Below are 20,802 nucleotides of genomic sequence, written 5' to 3' on the forward strand. Positions count from 1 at the left end.
GCGGATGGCGGCCGTAGGGAAACCTCTTGCTCCGCCTGGCTGCGTCTCGACTCTTTCTCTCCCTTCTCTAAACTCCGCCGGGCATCGTTGCGCGTCAAAACATTGCGTCTCATCAGGACTTGCAAGGGCCAGAGAGGGAAAATTTGTCCACGAAAGGAATGCGAAAGGAGGTCTAAGATTGGCATTGCCACGAGGAAGGAGGGGGGGGGGCGGTTTGCAAGGATTCGTGGAAATCCCTGTCTTTTTTCAGCCAAAGGTATAAATACTTGCCATATTTTGACTTTGCTGTATTTGTTGTATCGCTGCGTTTTTCTATTGCTCCTTTTAGCCTATTCTGGAGTCGATGCAAGGATATAGTATTCAAACCCTTTTGAGGCTTGGCATGAGATGTATTCATATCTTTAATTTGTTTGTGCTTCGTATCCGCAATACAGGTTGTGCATTAGATTGGATTTTTGTATGAGGTTTGGTGTGGCGGATCCTCTATCATTTAGTTTGCCACCGTTTGTAGTGGCAGTATGCGTCATCTGTTCTGTGCTTCTGTGCACGCATTGGACTCTCGTGAACGTCAGTGGCGATCAATACGGGTTATAGAATAATCTGACTTCATGTGACTATTGAAATCATTTCAAATGTTAAAATTTCCCAGAGATGTGTCCGCGTGCACGCTTGTTTCTGTGCGTGTAAATTTGTGTTGCTCAGCCCAGGCATCACTAGTATCAGCCCTCGTTTTGGGACTGAAGTTCCTCCCCACAAGTATGCCACCGGATTCTCTCTCTCTCTCTCTCTCTCTCTCTCTCTCTCTCTCTCGCTCTCTCTCTCGCTCTCTCTCTCGCTCTCTCTCCCTCTCTCTCCCGCTCTCTCACATTCACACACAAACACACGGTGTAAACCAGTAATCCTCTTCCTAGGTCATGCATTTGTGAAGTCCTTGTGTGTAACACGAGGTGACGGTGAGTCCTCTACAATCTTCAAGTCTGGCGGGTGGAGATGCAGCAGTTCAAAAGGCTTCAAAATTCCAGTTTCCAATTCTCGCTGATTATTTTATTTATTAAATTTTTCATTGTTAGATAATGTCTTGCTTACTGTAGACGTTTTGTTATTTGTAAAGTTGGTTAAAACAAAATAAATAGAATTATAGATCACTTCAGACAATTTTTGAAGGTCTTAGGTTTGTACATTTTTGTTTTTATTTTTTGATGACTATGTTATTATCTGGTTGATTTCCAGAGAACTTTATGCTGACTTCTCGTGAAATTTGTGCTCAATTATTCTTGCTGTTTTTTAAATGTGTCAATTTATTTGTGGCATTTGGCTAGAATGGCAAAATGAAATTGCACATCACAATTTAAAAACAATATAGCATTGAAGGAGTATTTTATGTTTTTTTCTATTGCACAGTCCCATATACACCTTCCCTCTTTATAGAATATAATGATCAACATGAATCAATAAAGCATGGCAACATACACCCTACAAAAGATTTACCAAGTGCTGGTGCACGAATGAGGGATTTGTCTTTCATTCAGTGATATCATGTTGCTGTGGGCCTTTGTACAAAATGGGGAAGATGATGAAAGTACAGAAATCACTGCAGCAGTCTGTGTCCAACATTTATTGCACACCTTATCTAGCGCTGCAGGGAAGCATACACTGCCTCTCCCCTCACTCTCTGTCCCCTTTGACTATCATCCCTCCTCCTCTCCTCTGTTGTATCCTGCCCTCCCATCATTGTTAGGAAAATGCAGGAGCAGCAGCAGCATTAGTGCGTTACATAACAAAGGTTTTTTGTTGGGGACACAAGGGCCCTTTTGGCTGGTGAGTCTCGTGGCACATAGTCCTTTGTGAGGACTCCCAGAAATGACTAGAATGGATAGCCTAGTGACCTTAAACCACACAGCAGGACTGATGAATAGACAACTCCATAGGAAAAATATAAATGTTGAACAGACAGCTCATAACAATCTCAACATCAATACTCTGTCACTTAACCTTGTTCTTTGTTATTGTAAGACTGGCTGCTTTAGCATATGATCTGCACCTTGTCTTGTAATGTAATTTCTATTCTGTGTATACACCTAGTTAAACTGAAGCAAATTTTAAATTATTTGTCGCAGTGGGGGGTGAAGGGTGGTTAGGGTTAATTTTTAGTTGTCCTCATCTAGAGACACTGTTTGGTGGCACTCACATGTGCCTGGTTTACTCTAGATTTTGCGGTTTTCTCTCAAAATTCCAAAACATGCAAAAGATCAACTGAAGACTGACAATTGCCCACAATGGTTGAGTGAAGGAATGGCTGTATGTCTCCTGTATTTGTTGGTCGTGGGCTCTAGTGCCACGACCTTTATGAAGGGGTGTTTTAAACAATGAATAATAACAATCTGTTTTCTGTTTTCTTTCAGTATTTCAAAATGTTGACCACCATTAAAAACCAAGCTAATCCAATTATATCTTTTTTAAAATTAATTTCTTGAAGCTTAGTCAAGCTGACCACTCTGAGTATTAATACCTCTTAAGTGCAGTCATGTGACCTATCTTTGTTGTGTTTGCAAGTAGTGGTTTTAAGGTGAAAGTCAAATGAGACATCAATTTTTTATGTTTTCTCTGGACGATTTTGTTCTTGTCTTAAACCTTCTTTTTTATTTCATCATAACCTCCCCTTCCATGGTACAGGTGAAGTATAATAACATTGATGTGGGACAATTGGCTTTGAGTTTTCCTGTGTTTTCGATCTTTTGTAACCCTCAATCATCACACATTACATTTTGAGATTGCTACACTTTGGAACTTGCATTCCCAGTTTTGGATTGTTGTCTTCATCTATGGAGACTGTGCTGTGCTTGCTGGTGGTAGTATAAGCAGAGAGCACAATTTATTATAAAAACAGTCAATCAGTCTGATCACTCTGTCAAAATGGCCATTATACAACCACTCATTACCAATTACATGGCTTTAAATGGTTTGAAAATTGTGTTAATGTTTGTTTCTTGATGAGCAAATCAGAAACAAATTAGAAAAAGTACCAAGCTTCTGTGTTGCTAATTATGATGTTGTCTTTTGAGGATGTTGGAATTGAATCACACATTCATTATTAAACAGAAGTCTACTGAGGCTGACACAACTTAAATAGTCTTGCAAAACTGCAATTCAGCAAAATAAAACAATTGTACCCATGAGTCAAATCCTTTATGATTGTATTGGTTAGGTTCAAAAAAATATTTGATTTGCCGTCCCTATTCAGAATTTATTAATCCTCAAAGTTAGGGAAATTTATTATGATAGTTTATGAATTCATATCTATCATTCTTTCATATGTATTCATATCTGTGCTAGAGCGCATCCATGCTGTCCTGTGGCGAGAGACAGTGTACACTCTGGACTGGTAACCAGTCGATCACAGGGCCAGATAATGAAACATAAAATGACTGACTTTCATTCACACCTCCAGTTCATTCACACCTCCAGTTCCTCCAGTTAACCTACCACAATTTATGGACTGTTGGAAGAAACTCACGCAGCCACACAGAGAAAATGTAAACTCCACATGAATAGGGCCCCTTTGAGCATCAAACCAGGATCCTTCCTCCTGTGAGGCAGAGTAAAAACTACCACCATGCCAGCCCTAACAGTAACTTGATTTTTAATGGAGAATTCAGAAGAGTGAAAAAACAAAACATACAAACCCTACACGTTCTCACTCCCAAGCCTGCGTCTAACCCTAACCCTAACCCTAACACCAATACATTGGAGGCCCCTTTACTGTTTTTGACACACCCGGAGTGTTGTTTTTGACAAACCTGGCGAAGCGTCTTATTTTCCACTGCAATGTCAGTGAAGGAATGCAATTTCTCATTTCAAACACAAAATTTTGGAAAATTCAAACTCTGCTTTTATTTTGGTTACATTTAGTTACAGATGCTGATGTTGATGCTGATGTAGACGTGGCACCTTCTGGTTGACAAGAAATGATGAGAAAGGGGTTCTAATGCATTGTGACACTAAAGGAAATTTCTCTGTTTTCACATCATTGACACACTGCGATGAGAACACATTCCCAAACCAGCAGAATGAGGGTTTTGTAAGTTCTTTTTAGAAACAGGTTTTATCTATTCTCTTATTTGTTATGATGGGTGTTTTTAATGTTTTTATATTGAAAGATGGCAATTGCAGATGGCAATGGCAATTTAGATATTTTTCCTTTATTTCCTAAGTCTAGTGTCGGACTGTTGACCAAAAACAGATTGATTTTAAAATGACAGTGATTTCGCAACCATCCACCAACTGATTGTTCGTGTTATTTGTAGAGGCAACTAACTGATCATTTTTTCCATATGAAATACTGAGGCATAAAGGTGGGGTACCATATTATTATGAAACAGTGAAAGTCTAAAATTGATGGATAAAATTATCTGACTGATTTACTATTTTTGCAACACAATGTAACTATGTTATCTAGTATCTCTTACCAGAATGATGCAAAGCAGTCACAATACAACAAAGCTAATGTGTAACTTGCATGAAGTGGAAGCTTTCTCTTTCCCTATCAGTGTTCACAGAAACATCTGTGATAGTAATATAATGAATGAACACAAAGAGTGCATGCAATTTCACTGCTGCAGTTTGGTCGTTGTTGTCGTCAAACAGACACTCATAAAACCTAGTTGCTAATTAGAAGGGATATAAATAAATAAAGCAATGAAACTTGCCATTGTTTCCTCTCCACTGTCTTCTTGCCAGGGGTGTGGGATTAGGGCATAAAGACACGCTCAGTACAGATGTCCGTGCCAACCACTGTCACAACACACCCGACATGCAGATACTCACTTATATGTACACACGCATATGCAGACTCACACACAGTGAGCTTATATGATTAAATGTCTTTGTGTGCAATCTCAGGACCATGGACAACACAACTTAGAATCGAAACCACTGTTGCACATCAAATGCCTTAGTTTCCATTTCTTGATGACTTTCAGGTATTTTCATCTTCATTATGTTTGATTTTTAGGTCAGTTCTTGGTTACTTAAGATAGCTTCAGGTAATTATTAAAATGAGTTAAAATTTTCAATTATTTTTAATGATGTTTATCAAGTTATTGTTTTTTATGTCATTCCTTGCTAATTTTTTGGTACAGGCATGTAGTTGCAAATACACAATGTCAACAAATTCAACAAATTAGTTAAAATATGACAGCAGTAAAAAAGAAAATTATGGCAAAACTACACATTTCTGCTCACTTCTAATATTTAAAAAAAACATTGACATTACAGTCAGGAGATATTTGATATTCATTGATATGTGTCCTAGAAGTAACAGAGTTCCCTGAAGGTTTGATAATTTCACCTTTTTTCACTCTGTGTCCAGGTGTTTGCCTCCCAACCCATCGCCCACCACGGCTCTCACTTGTGTGTTGCGCTGCTTCCCTTGTGAGCCGACCTGGGCTGGCAGTCCCTTCTTGCACCGGCCGCCAACCCCGCCCATGGTCAGAATGACACGCTCCAAGACCTTCCAAGCTTATCTGCCAAGCTGTCACCGAACTTATAGCTGCATCCACTGCCGGGCCCATCTGGCCAACCATGATGAGCTCATCTCAAAGGTGACCAGTGAATGGACTTGTCTTTACATCAGCGATTGCTTATTGAAATCCATCTAAGCAAGCAAAATGGTGATTTCAGACAAAGATCTACTTCTCTTGTCTTTTTCTGAAAGATGAAGGGTGCATTTCTTTTAGTTTGTTAAATCATCAGTATAAACTTTTTGTGTTTCTCAAGACCTTAACCCGTACTCATGCTTGACTGATATAGTTGTTAGCTGTATAAAAGTGTAGATTATTATTTTAGATTTTGGCAGTGCACTCTGAACAGCTGGTATGTAGTCCTAAAACAAAAAGCATATATTTTATAGGGGATTGCACTAAGACTGTCTTTGGATTTCAGTTGCTGTATTTCACATACAATGGTCTGTCTTCACTAGTGTTTGAAATGGACAAGCGGATATAAAGATATGTTATATTGGCAACAGCGGTTGACATTCAGTATCTCACTGTTTATTTGGATAAAAAATGCAGTTCCCTTTTAGATATGCCAGATATCTTGCTTATAGACATTATTTAAAAAACCTCCCCAGTGGTTTATAATGTTTTTCACAAATCATGAGCTGTTAACCTGAAATGCATTGTAATAATCATGAAACTGCTTGCAGGTTTGTGTCAGTGCATGCCTGTGCATGTGTGTATTTACCGCTAAATTTCTAAGATGTACTTTTACATAAGATGTTAATACTGTGTTCGTAACACAGTATCAATAAATGTACCTGGTTTTGTTTCAGTTTGCTAATTTTCACATCTCTTTGTCCAGTCGTTTCAGGGCAGCCAAGGAAGAGCCTACCTGTTCAACTCTGTGTGAGTGGGTGTTTTTTTTGTCTGATGTTATCTGGTAAGACATATAAATGTCATTCTTGCTTCTGAAAATGAAAAGTAGTTCTCTATATCAACCACTTTTAGAAAAAGGGAAACTATTTTTCTTTTACCAAAGTAAGTTTTTGGATGATCACTAAAATATTCAATTACAAAAACCCTATCAACATAGAAATTGTAATGTCATTTTTCTGTAAATGTGCATTGTTGATTTTTTTAAATTCAATATTGTCCTGTTTTGTATTTTGATTTATCTTTAAAAAGGCAAAAATCAATAACATTCAATAGCTCCAGACTTTCTACTAACTAATTTGATATGAGAGTAATCATTTAGTGTTGTCAAGCCATCTAGAATAATTACGGGAAAGTCATTAATAGCTGAATTGAGTGTGAAAATAAGGCTGTGATTTTGTGCTGTTGTGGATGAGTAGGTGAGAGGCATTGTCTCATCATGAGTGTATTGTATATGTCTTGCAAATTAAGCTACCTCGACCAGACAACAATTTTGCACTTCTCTCCAAATAGAGTGAATGTGGGTTGTGGTCCCGCAGAAGAGAGAGTTCTGCTCACAGGTCTGCATGCTGTTGCTGATATCTACTGTGAGAATTGCAAGACCACTCTGGGGTGGAAATATGTAAGTCTCCTTAGCTGACCTGCTGCATTGCCCACAAATTGTATCCAAGGTGAGAGGATGATAAATATGGATTGTGTTAGAATAGAACAACCTAATTTTATTGACACTTTAATTTTTGGTCCCCATCAAGAGCAATGCACAGCCTACTGGCTGAGCTGATTTCATAATCAGATTGAATTTTCAAAAGTCCTAAGTTGTTTTATTTTACAAGCTCTCCTACCTGAAAACTGCCTGAACAATATTTACGACAGAAATTAGTAACCCATGCAGACAGCATGCAAACTCCACACAGAAAGGTCCTCTGTTGCAATCAAACCAGGGTCCTTCATGCTATGAGGCAGAAAAAACTCTTATGAACAATATACAGGACATAATAAAAATGAGCATAGTTGATGAAGGTGCTTTGTACATATAAGTCAGGTGATTTGCAAAGTTTTGATTGTGCAAAATCACATAAGGAATTGGAATCTCACAGAATCTGCCTTTATATAGGGATTGAAATTTGGTATTGGGCCTGACTTATTAATTATGTACATATTTTTGATTGTTATATTTCCAAAGACCAAAAAGGTTCAATTTACATTTTTATCCTATAATCATAATGGAGTTTTTTTTATTCAAATTTAAGAAAACTGTAGATGAAAAGAGGGTAGTATTACATTTTTACTTTCATCAATTACTTATCTCTGGTATGTACAAAATAAAATTACTAAAACAAACAAACAAAAAAGTTTTAAATGAAACATTTTGTCAAGTCTGCATTTATTTATCCAAAAGACAGTTCAGTGATTCCTGAAAATGAGCTAACATTTCCTAGTAAAAACAGCAACAATCAAAGCCAAATATTAATTAAGAAAGCAGCTGCAAATTTTCAATAAATTGCTACACAATGAAAACTTAAATGACCAGGAAACTGAGGAAATTTAGAATTGTTTTTTTTTATTATCAGATAATTCCAAATTCATTTCTGAAAATCCAGCAACACCACTCAGTGCCTTTGTGAGATATTAATTTAATATATCTGTGTTTGTATCTTGTATGATATTTTTTATGATAAACTAGTTCAAAATTTGTCTTTGATAATGGGATTAATAATATTGTTCTTGCCCCAGGACAAAAATGGTCCAAAACTTGAATTAACTCTGTTGCACAATAAATTACAAACCAAAAATATAAATTAGTAAGGTGTTTTGAGTTCTAAAGTCTTGAATGGAATATCACGAGAATTTTTAGAAAATTTGTGGTTTTCTACATGTGGTTCACATTGCCATTTGGTTGGTATGTTACAAATGTTCTTTTTCTCCTTTCTCTTATTGTCACCTCTTGACAAGATAGAGAAAACATACAAGCCACCACTAAATGGCCTGAATAGAAGGTTGTCATCAATACAGTACCAGTTGCAGCTGTTTTAATTTTTCTGCCACATTTGGGATTCTTTTTATTCTTAACATACTACACTTTGGGACAGGATATCTAATAACATGTGTCTATAGATCTCGGCATACATGCATACAGACAGTACAGTATAGATGCCCCATATTACCCATTTTGAAGGAGCTTAATAGTTAGATTAAACTATTTAAAACACATCAGCTATCTAGTATTCATGGCTTTGCTAAAAAATAGCTAATGATGTGCTTTGGCTTTAAATTTAGTAAGGGACTACACTCATTGGGAATGACTCATGGCTGGTTCAGGAGTCAAACCTACAGTTTCAGACTTGTAACTGGCACAATATTAAAAATTGTCCAATGGTCTGAGTATTAGGACTGAAATGTGCTGCTAATTTGTCTAGAGTTTTAAATTAGCTAATTTTCAAATAGCTACACCTGCCTTTAAAAACCAAGGGTACCTAACATTATCATTACATTCTATGGAAAATTGCCAAAAATGAACTATGAGAAGAATCAGTAAGAAGAAAGTAAAATAGAAACAAGATGTTTCCTTGAAAATACAATTGAACTCAACTAAACAATTTTCAACCATGCTTAAGAGACATGTCAATAAACAATTTGTCCGATATTTGATTTATGAAATCTAAAATCAATTTGTGATGTCCTGTATATCAATGTTGATATAAGATTTTTTTAATTTCATGATATTCATTTTTCCCTTTGTCACTCTGCCCAGCTTGACATTTCACAAGTTTCTCTTTATTGATGGAAAAATTATGAAAAATTAAGTGAGTTGGTGAGCAAGTGAGTAAATGAATTAATAAAATTGTAACAAATTGATAAAATGGTTCAAGAGTTCTTACAAATTATTCAAGCAAGAGCAAAAAAAAGATGATAGAATTATTTGGAGCTCCAGCTGCAAAAGTTTGAAATGTTAATAAAGAGAGAAAATCAGTAACCACTAAATATAACATCTATAAAAAAATATACAAAAAAGATAGAGTGTCTATCATAAGTATTAACCCACTTGGAAGTTTTACCCTTTAAGTGCCTTCATTAATCAATCTTGGTCAATAAAATTTGGCTTTTTTAACACAAACAATTATTTGAAAAAACTCTTTTCAAAAACTCTGTTTTCAAAGTGAAAACAGATTTCTACAAAGTAATGTCAATGAAAATGAAAATATATAAAGAAATATAATTGTTTGCATAATTAATCCCTCCCTTCCAGTCAGTATTTTGTAGATGCATCTTTGGATGCAATCACAGCAGTGAGTCTGTGTGGATGAGTCTTGATAAGTCTTGTACATCTGCCCACAGCAATTTTGCTCCATTCTTCCTTGCAAAACCGCTCAAGCTCCGTCAGGTTGTGTGGGTATCTGGCATGAACAGCCCTTTTTAAGTCTAGCCACTAATTCTCCATAGGATTGAGGTCTGGGCTTTGACTTGGCCACTCCAGGACATTTACCTGGTTCTTTTTTAACCATTCCTGTGTAGCTTTTGCAGTATGCTTTGGATCATTGTCTTGCTGGAAAATAAATCTTCTCCCAAGCCTTAGTTCTCTTGCAGACTGAATAAGATCGTCCCCCGGGATTTCAGTGTATTTTGCTGCAGTCATTCTTTACAAGCCTTCCAGCTCCGGCCACCGAGAAACATCCCCACAGCATGATGTTACCACCACCATGCTTAACAGTGGGGATGGTGTGTTTTCGGTGATGCAGTGTTTGGTTACCGCCAAACATAACGTCTTGTCTAATGGCCAAATTTTGGTCTCATTAGACCAAAGAATCTTCTTCCACTTGACCATGGAGTCTTCCACGTGCTTTTAGGCAAACTCTGGTCGAGATCTTATATGACTTTTCTTCAACAGTGGCTTTCTCATTGCCACTCTCCCATATATCTTTGACCGGTGAAGAACCCAGGCAGCAATTGCTATTTGTACAGTCGCTCCCATCTCAGCAGCTGAAGCTTGTAACTCCTTCAGAGTTGTCAAAGGGGTCCTACTTGTACGGTCACAAGGGCAGCCTGATCTAAGCAGATTCACACAAGTGCCATATTCCTTCCATTTCTTGATAGTGAATTTCACTGAACTCCGGGGGATGGTCAATGCCTTGGAATTTTTTTTATATCCATCCCCTGAATTGTGAGTCTCAATCACCCTTTCCCTGAGTTACTTGACGTGTTCTTCTGTCTTCATGTATTAACTTAAATAGGGGGTGATTAATTATGCAAACAATTATATTTCTTTAGATATTTTTATTTCATTGACATTACTTTGACGAAATCTGTTTTCACTTTGACATTGAAGAGTTTTTTCCAAATAAATTTTTGTGTTAAAAAAGCCAAACTTTATTGACCATGATTGATTTATGAACGAACTAAAAGGGTAAAGCATCCAAGGGGGTGAATACTTATGATAGACACTGTATGCTTTACGTCACTCTATAATGACAATATTGCTGTCTTGAATGTGCTCTCAGCACAGCATGGGGATCTGTGCTTCATGTGTCTGATGTGAATTGTTCCAGGATAAGCACAGGAAGAAAATTAATTATTCGAGAGTTTTAAATCATTAAAACGGCAAGTTTTTCTTACCAGACGTCAGTTTTGTTAAACTAGGACTGATGAGTTCAACCATTTTAGCTTTAGCTCAAGATTCGGCTGCTGCATCTCTGCATGAGATGGTTTTATTCAGTTTTTGAACATTTTGCTTCACAAACAGACAGATAAGAGGTAAAATATATACATATGTCAAATAAGTGTAACTAAATATATAGAAGAAAAATCAAGGAATAATTTTTTAAACAGAAAAATAACCTCCTTTTCTAATATTGGATCATTTTTGGATATTTCTCTTTTTTTTTTTAAGAAATTTATTAAATTAATTTTAGTAATTTTCTCTAGCAGTTTGATTTGTTAAGAGACCACAGTGTTTTATTTGAGCAACAAAAAATTGCTGTCATGCATTTAATGCGGTAATTAAAAATATGCAATTATTATTTCTATTCAACCCTCCAGGAACATGCGTTTGAGAGCAGTCAGAAGTACAAAGAGGGCAAGTTCATCATAGAGCTGGCTCACATGATCAAGGACAACGGTTGGGACTGAGAGATGAGCCGCCATGGTGTGATTTTGGCTGATTTACCATTAACCTATGTAACTCTGCCCACCCCTACCATACCTCTTGATGCACGCACACACGTAAACACAGACTAGGCAGGCTTGTGAAGCAGGAGTAGGTGACATTTTTTCTTATAATTATGTAGGTTACAGCAGTCTCTATAGCTCACTCAGTGGAAATTGACCCATGGGTCATGAACCATGCTAGACGAGCGGCTGTCATTTCCCCTAGGTGAATGAGATAGAAGGAGGACGATGTGCAAAACAAGCTGATTGGTGCAGTGCCAGTTGGGCCAGCGATGATGCAAAGTGCAAAGATCTGGCACGGATGGAGTGTGGGCGATCACTGCTTGCAAGGGCATTCACGGAATATGGCAGAAGGGAATCTTATAATCCAGTCAGACTTTGATGTCCTCTGGTAGATCTCTTATTTTGTCTAGAAACTCAGCTAAGGGGTTATGATGGGGAAGGATAGGGAGGTGATGGGGGGCTGTTCTGGAAGTTTAAGTATAAAGGAAGATGGACAGCAGCTTTTCTTAAATCTCACAGGAGTTCGCAAGTGACTTTGGTAAAGGTAGTCCCTGGAGTTTTAATCACCCTTTAGCACAGTCATAAAAGATCATGTTGATTTGTTATGTGTCAATGGGTACATGACAGAGTTGGGCAACACAGTGCCCTTAAAGATGACAAACACTAGATTGCCCAGTGTAGCATCAGAACCTTTCATAGTATTTGGGCTCTTCTCCTATATGCTGGGAATATAAACTGGCCTTCAGAAAAGTTTGCAATAGCAGAAAACATAAATGCTGTACTTCCCTCGTCTTCTATCATCCCTCGTATTCAGCTTTCCCTTTTACAGTAAAATCACAGACATTGTGCTTCCCTTATGATTTATCATGGTCTTAACTGTTTTTCCAGACAACCACAGTCATATTTAGTGATTAATAATAAGACTAGCGCAGTGCCTGTTTTCAGCAACAATTAATTTTACTGTATTTTCTTCCCTTGTTACATAACAGCTTACCCTTCCTAATACAGCCATTGTTATATAGATGCAAACATGAAGTTAGAATCATGGTATGCACATCACACCTTCCCCTTTTTGCAGCATTTGGAGGCAACTTCACCTGCTATGAAAATACAAGCAGACTATGAAAAATTGTAAGTTAACTTGGACAGTACAATGTACTTCCCTGTTTGCCATCAGAGTCTTTAATTTCCCAGTGAACGCACATGATTTGTCTGCTTCCGAACAACTTCCAAGAATTTCTCAGGTGAATTACTTTGGCTTGGATTCTTAAAGTTTTGAGAGATGTGAGTCACAGGGCAAAAATGAAAAGTTTCTGAGTGACACCAAACAATCAGATAACAACATTGAATATGTGGTGCAACAAATGATTGGTTTCATGGCTGGGGATCAATGAAAGGTGAAAAAAAGAATACATTTCAGTAGTATTTTTCAACCTAATAAATTGCATAACATGTGTGTGTACTATAATAACTTATCCTCTATTAATTCCCATGGAGAAATTCGTTCTCTGCAATTAACCCATCATGGATGAACGTTGCTGTCGACCAGTTAGGGGTTCAGTGTCTTGATCAACAATACAACATGCTAAGAGCAGGCAGGAATCAAACCAGGAATGTTCAGTTCCAAAGACGATATATCTATAGGTGCACCACAACGCAACTATAGATATATAAAAAGTAATATTTTATGTGTAAGCAATTTGAAAACATTGAGGGCATTTCTAAGAGTAGGCTTTCCTGACGTATTCTTTCCTGAAAGTAATTATCTATTCATGGCTTGAGCCGTATGATACATTTGGAGTTCTGTTTGACTAACTTATGATTTGGGCACAGTTTGACAGTTCTTTTTCCTTCATTTATTTTCCTTATCCAAATTTTACATGCCACATGCTATATTAAACAAGTTGTTCACTTAGTCGGTGAAGACGCAATAAATTATCTCATTGCCAAAAAATAATCTAGTAGTTGGAACAATCTGGTTCACTTACATCCCCTATTGCAATGAACTATAGCAGATAACTGGTTTCTATAATGAAGTTGAAATACTTCAATTCTGCACAGCATGCCATTACACTCCAGGGTCTCACATTTTTGGGACATGCAAAGACTAAGACTATATAAATAAATCAAATACATTCATATACATGCACATTGTAAACTGTGGATTTGGAAAACTTCAGTTTTTATTTTCAAATCATAGATGGATGATATCTGATCATGCTGTCTAAATGATGCTTAAATCATCTTGGAAGACCCTGGAAAGACATACTATATGGCCAAAAGAATTCACTCACCCATCCAAATAATCTGAATCAGGTGTTCCAATAACTTCCATGGCCACAGGTGTATAAAATCAAGCATCTAGGCATGCATACTGCTTTTTACAATCATTTGTGAAAGGATGGGTCACTCTCAGGAGTTCAGTGAATTTCAGCATGGAACTGTGATTGGATGACACCTGTGCAACAAATGCTGTTGTGAAATTTTCTTGCTCCTAAATATTCCACAGTCATCTGTCAGCTGTATTATTAAGAACACTGAAGTGTTTGGGAATGGCAGCAACCCAGCCACGAAGTGGTAGACCACGTAAACTATTGGAGCAAGGTCAGTGGATGCTGAGGTGCGTAGTGTGAAGAGGTCGTCAACTTTCTGCAAAGTCAGTCACCACGGACCTCCGCACTTCATGTGGCCTTCAGATTAGCTGAAGGTGTGGAGAGAAATTCATGGAATGGGTTCCCTGCCCAAGCAGCTGCAAATCAAGCCAAGCATCGCCAGGAAGCCACACATTGCCAGGAGAGCAATACTTGTCTGACTGCATTGTGCCAAGTTTAAAGTTTGATGTAGGGCGGATTGTGGTGTGGGGTGGTTTTTCAGGAGCTGGGCTTGGCCCCTTGGTTCCAGTGAAAGGAACTTTGAAAGCTTCAGCATACTGAGACATTTTTGACAATTCCAGTGCATAAAGCAAGGTCCAAGACATGGATGACAGAGTCTGGTGTGGATGAACTTGACTAGCCAGCGCAGAGTCCTGACCTCAACCTGATCGAACGCTTTTCAAGTAGTTACTACTTGAAGTTACTGAAAATATGTTAAGTCTGAATATGGCCATAGTGTCTATTACTTGACGGTTCCTGGATTGTGCGTTTTTAAAAATGAAACAATCTCCATCAGATGTCACAACCACCGTAATGCCAGCTGATTATGAGATCATGTGAGACAGGCATCTGAGTCTCATATTGTCTGGATAGGTTCATGATAAATGAAAGGAGCCTTTAGATGCAGTTGATTTATTGCTCTTAGTGACCATAGAACATAACTAACTCAAAAATGCTCAGTAAAATCATGAAAACATTGACTGGATAGACACCCCCCTCCCCCCAAACTTAATTTTGGTTTTGTTTAATCTTTTAACCTACTCAGGCTTAATTTCAATATCCTTTTCTTTTATTTTCTCATCACATTTCATGGCAGTCGTGGTAATAGTAAACAGCACTTCAAGATGCAATTCATCAATATTTTTCTTCTCTGCAAATGCTATTCATGATTCTCAGCAAAACAGTTGCTGATTTATTCTAGTCAGCTGGGTGAGCTGTAATGTAAATGAGATGTAAGTGAGGAGTTAAAAGTAACAAATTAAAACATGAAGAACCTATCCATTGCTTGACTGGCATACTGCAAGTCTTTGATCAGCCCTTGCATGTTAAGTTGACTTAAGTTCAGTTTTTACACCATGTTTTCACAAAAAATTCATGCTTTCACACCAGGGATGTGTTAAAGAATTTAGGTACAGGAAGACCCCATCATTGATGGATTTATTTTGGAGGCCAAACTGATCGATTGTGGTCATCGAGCCCACAACTGGGCACCCTACTGTCCTTACTGATTCATTTTGAGAAAGAAGCAGGTTCTAAAACTGTTCTTGACAGTCATTGTCTGACAGTTAACAATCCAAATATGATTTGTTTCACCTGATTCTGTAAATGTAGGAGAACTGCATGATCTGCTATTGGAAGATAGGGAACTAAAGACTAATCTGGATGTTTCAAGTGTTTTTTTCTCAGGGGATCCACAATTTAGACGGCTGAAGAAAACTATGTCCAATATGTTTTTTGAGCTGTTATACCTAAAAAAGTTCATACAAATGAGTAAAGCCTTCACCTTAGATGCACATCCCATACCCAAACATTTATCCTTGATTTATATGACCATTCTCTAGACTGATTGTACAAACAGCACAAGAAATGACCAATGCTCACATTGACTTGAGATGCACGTTATATTAACTTTTCAAATTAAGGAAATCTCTGAGTTGGTGCATGTTCTCAGATACTGCACATTCTCAACCTCATTTTGTACAATCTATGCATAGACCAATGTGGTTTAGGAACAAAAGTGAACATTTCTGCCAAAGATATTGTGTAAATGATATTCAAATTTATGTCAAAGTACAGGGTATTTGCAGAGTATATAGCCTCACGGGGGTATTTGTTCAGTTGTTCCAAACTTAATTGATCAATGAGTAGAAGAGTACAATGGACACATTTTCCCTCATAGTCAAATTAAAAAATGGCAAAATATTTTACAATGACCATGAAATTTGAAACAAGGAATCGTGTTTAAATTCTCACTTTTGTTACATCTGTCAGTAAACCTCTGCACTCATGAGTAGCAGTGTACATAGAGGTAAACAGGAACTTCACTAATCGTGTTTTATAAATAAAAATCTTTGTCAGATGCATATTTATTTATTTTTGTATATATACAAAGTTTAATAGCCAGGCCCCAGTAGTATTTTTATGGAGTGGATGGTGTGTATAAAAGAGAATATTCCTTTTTGGATGAACTAATGTTTTTCGGAGTGTTTCAATTGAGCAGCTTAAAGCCTTTGGAAAAGTACTATAAACATATACAGGATCCTACAGCTAATGTCTTGGCCACAAGTGCTCCTTCTTCATCGTACTTTAGTGAAACAAAAGCTCAAGAGTTGCAATTAACAAATATTGTGTAAAACAATTCTCATATCTAATCTTGAGTCATCTCCTCTGCAGACACTGAACACTGAGTAGACCTCAAATGTGACTAGGCCTTGTACATGAATGTAGGATGCATTGCTGTCTGTGATTACTGTGTCTTTTGGTTGTGAATATGAGACGAATCATTGCAAATCCAGTTCCAGCAGGACATGCACATTCTTATATCACAAGACAGCTGACTGCTCAGCTGGAGGTTGTGAAATCAGCTGAACCAAAGAACTCACCCATTAAGAAGATATTGACCAAAATTAAGATCTTTTATTGCTCTGGCAAAGTGTTGTTAAAAGACCATGTGAATAGCCGAAAGTCACGACTGTAGATTCTCTGTGAGATGTGTGCGTGCGTACACACACACATGTGCGCACACAGAACACTTGCATACACATTTATGTACCCTGTGTGGCTGTGTGTGTCGTCATTTTATAAACATGTATGAATATATTCTAGTAACTACTCACTACAAGGATTATTATTCATGTTAACCTCTGTGATGCAGACTGTAAATATTTTATGCTTTGTGTTTGATCTATGGTCCATATGAGAATTAATTAATATGATTTAGGTTATGCCTGGCTTCTCTCCAGTTGGCTGTATAAAACAACTTTTTTACTGAAAATGTTTTGATTTCAATGTATTTTGTAAAGGACGATGCTGGTGTTGATTAATGTATCATTAGATCTTCGAATAAATTGCACCTTGATATCTGTATGGAGTATTCTGAATGTTTGTTCTCTTGTTATTGGCTATGGAACAGAGTAGAATCTTGTTACCCCGATTCCAAATAGGACAAAACCTATGAATTGTATGAAGATGAAGAAATTGAAAGGTTTTTTTTTTTTTTTCCACCTACTGCTGTTTGTAGAAAAAAGCAAATGAAACTCACTGTAAATACAATATAGAAAATGGCCACGTTCCGAAGATGATAGTGGATATCAGCTCAAGGATCTCACTCAGCCACAAGCAACAGACAGTCTGACATGCTGATAACTTTGTTAAAGCTGGAGAGAAACCACAGCATCGCCAAAGCCAAGCTAGGGGGCTCCTTACCTCAGCTAGAGACTGGCAGCTGAAGTTGGACCTGGGCAGGCAGCTTAAATTCCCGGGTACCATTGCGGTCACCACACTCAGGCTGGATGTGGTCCTCATGTCTGAATCAACAAGGCGGGTGGTACTGCTGGAGTTGACTGTACCGGAGTTTAAGTTTCAGTTTTACTGAGTTTAAGCATGAAGATTTGTTCTTAGTGGATGACATGCTAAAGGGTATGTGCTGTAAGAATGGACTGGGGAAATTATGCCACTTCAAATAAGTCAATTTATTGAAACCAATTGGGGGCGATTATATTTATATAATTTATGAATACAGTCCTAACAATCTCATAGCTTGGAGAAATTCAATTTATGTAAACAAATCTAAGTTGTCAATAAATAATGATTAAAATCTAAAAGTCAAACATATCCCTCTCCTTTATTGTAATGTTAATTCCAATGATAGGTTCTAGGGGTGTTTTTCACTGTGTTTCTCTCCAACTTACCTAACAGACTGAAAATGTCATTGCGGCAGATGGTGTCATGTTTGCATTGGGCCATGTTTCCTAGCAACTGAATATAACTCTATCTCACACGCCCCCACTCTATTTTTTATCGACTCGAGTGTATCATGACTACTTTATATGAATAACTTAGTTATCACCTTGTGCATATTCAAATGTTTTTCATGTAACTCATTTTTTTACAAAGATTCTTGTTTGAATTTCCCATACACAATGAAGACTGCAGATCCAATTGAATTAAGAAAATTGTGACCATTACATTTTTACTTCACTTTTAGATAAATAAATTTTTGAACATTTGCTTTAACTATTTGAAAAAATATTGCTTCAATTGCTGTCTCCCATGGCTTTGTTTAATTCATTTTTTCTTTCTGCTTGAACTTTTATACTTTGTCTGGCCTGGAACAAACCCACAACCACACACAAAATAACACTTCTGTATGTGTGTTGTATTATTGGTTTTACTCATTAAAATGACATTTATGCAAGTCCTGTACTTATTTAAATACCTTCAAATGTTGATTTTTTTTTTACATTTCAGTGGACATTATTCTACTTTCTGATTTGCCATGTGGATATTAGGGCTTTAGTTTTAAGTTGTTGTTTTTTTACAACAATTAGATTTTCTCATAGAATACAAAATTTTCAAAATAAAACATCTGTACAGATAAATAATAACGATTGTAAATCTGATTTTTTTTAGTCTAAGCATGATGTCAAACTCTGGCTTCACTGTGGACAGCAACGGGAAACATGTTCAGGGAAACATGTTTCCTTACTACGCATATGACAATAAACACTTAAATAAGGACATCATTAAATCTTATTTGTTATAAATTATCTGAACTGTGGCTGAAGAGGGATATAGTAAATAAGGCACATTCATACATATTCATAATACAATTCAGCATTTCTGCTGAATAATATTTCAAGTCTAAATGCAAAACAAAGCAGACCCAAATGTCACTTCACCTCATTTGACCCAAGGGCTTCATATGAGGACAATACAAAAGAAGTTCTTCACACATTGAGTTATAAAACTAATGTGTACATGAGTTTTTACACTGCTAATAGCAACAAAATAATACCAATTACTGTATTTAAAAAGAAAAACATAACATGGCCTCAAGCCACCTAAATCGTTCTACAGCATACCTTGGCTGAAAAGTGGCCAAGACATAAATACTATGAGTTTTATGTGTATAATTAGTATTTTTCATTATTTGTAGGAACTGTAACTAGATGTGCATAAAATTTAAGGTTCCAACAACCCCCTCCAAATAAAACAAGTTTAACCCTTATGTCAGCAGGACTTTTTTTTCAATGATATTGACATTTGTACATCATATTACATTCTAAAGAGCAAAGATAATATTTCTACTCATTCTAAATAGAGCTCATGGGATGCCAATCAAAAAAAGGTTTACAAACAAAAGCTTGACCAAGAAATGTGGGACCCTGAATGTCAGGGAAAATAAGAAATTACTGAAAAATTGTCATCTATCATTTTAGATAGGATTTTAAATAAAAAAACATGACAACATTTTCTATTGCAGGAAGGTATAACTATCAAGAAGTATGAAATAAAGAATGAGGAGACCATAAGTTTTTCATCAATCCTTGACATTTCATTCAAATAATATTCTTACTTTTATTGCATCCAATAGTTAGATTCTTTTTATGTGGATCACTTACAGCAGTGACATGTAGCTTTCAGGCTACCTGCTGACTTAAAGCTTGCACGATATGTACAAAACTGGCTGCTTGCAGCATTTTAACAGACTGGAAAACAAACCGCTGCTTCTGCCTGAAGATCTGCTGGCAGCCCATGGTTTGGACAACAGATACTATAAATAGCCTGTCTTATTCACCCAGCACCCCCGCCCCCTAGCCATGTGACAGCACAGCAGGGAGCAAAACACAGCAGCAATGCATACTGTACATCTCATGATATCCTAGGGGATTGACCAACAGTCTGACCTACCGAGACCCAAAGTTTTGTTTGTTGTAATTTTTAAATTTCTCATTTGGAATTGGGTCGACCTAAAGAAGTAGTTTCAAAGTTACTTTAAAAATGTGTGTACATATGAAGCCCCAAATCATTGATCTTAAAAATTCAATTACGTGAAAAATTAGCTGAACCATTGTACCTCAGCGAGAGGGCTTTAACAGACTTGAGTACATTGCAATAATTTCATTTGGTGGCTGACATCAATGATTGTTGAAGACTAATACAGTAGATGGCTATCAGATGAAAATGTGTCAAAAGCCCTAATAATATTAGGGCTTCTCCATTGATCTTTTTAAGCAAAGTTGATACCAAGATCCCCAGTAACCCTTCTTCTCTATGTTAAAATTGCTGTATTTGTTAAACCATAAAAAGATTCCTGCAGCTGCTTATCCTGAAAGTTATCATTGCAGATGGAACAGCTGTCCCTCATTATTAAGGAATTCTGTTCATTGGTGCTGCTGAATTACTTTATACTGTAAAAGAGACAAGTTAGCAAACTCTCCCCCTTAAAATCACAATGTTGCTTTACAGACCTGCTGTGTTTTGATTGAGAAGCAAGAATACTGCTCCTGAAAATGCAGCTGTGTCATTTGCACAAACTGTTTCTGCAATTA

At 36.9% G+C, this 20,802-nt stretch overlaps 1 protein-coding gene across 1 annotated transcript; it reads left to right on the top strand.

Moving 5' to 3' along the window:
* Positions 1-7: 7 nt before the first annotated feature.
* ypel2b (yippee-like 2b) lies at positions 8-20,499 on the top strand. The gene is made up of 5 exons (XM_086164705.1): positions 8-256; positions 5,369-5,600; positions 6,361-6,404; positions 6,945-7,053; positions 11,466-20,499. The coding sequence occupies exons 2-5, from the start codon at positions 5,484-5,486 to the stop codon at positions 11,553-11,555; spliced, it is 360 nt and encodes a 119-aa protein (XP_086020831.1). The 5' UTR covers positions 8-256; positions 5,369-5,483; the 3' UTR covers positions 11,556-20,499.
* Positions 20,500-20,802: the final 303 nt, after the last annotated feature.

This window comes from Fistularia commersonii, chromosome 18 (assembly GCF_037954325.1).
Source record: "Fistularia commersonii isolate RoL2024-O1a breed Wild chromosome 18, RoL_Fcom_v1.0, whole genome shotgun sequence".
In the NCBI taxonomy this organism is placed as follows: domain Eukaryota; kingdom Metazoa; phylum Chordata; class Actinopteri; order Syngnathiformes; family Fistulariidae; genus Fistularia; species Fistularia commersonii.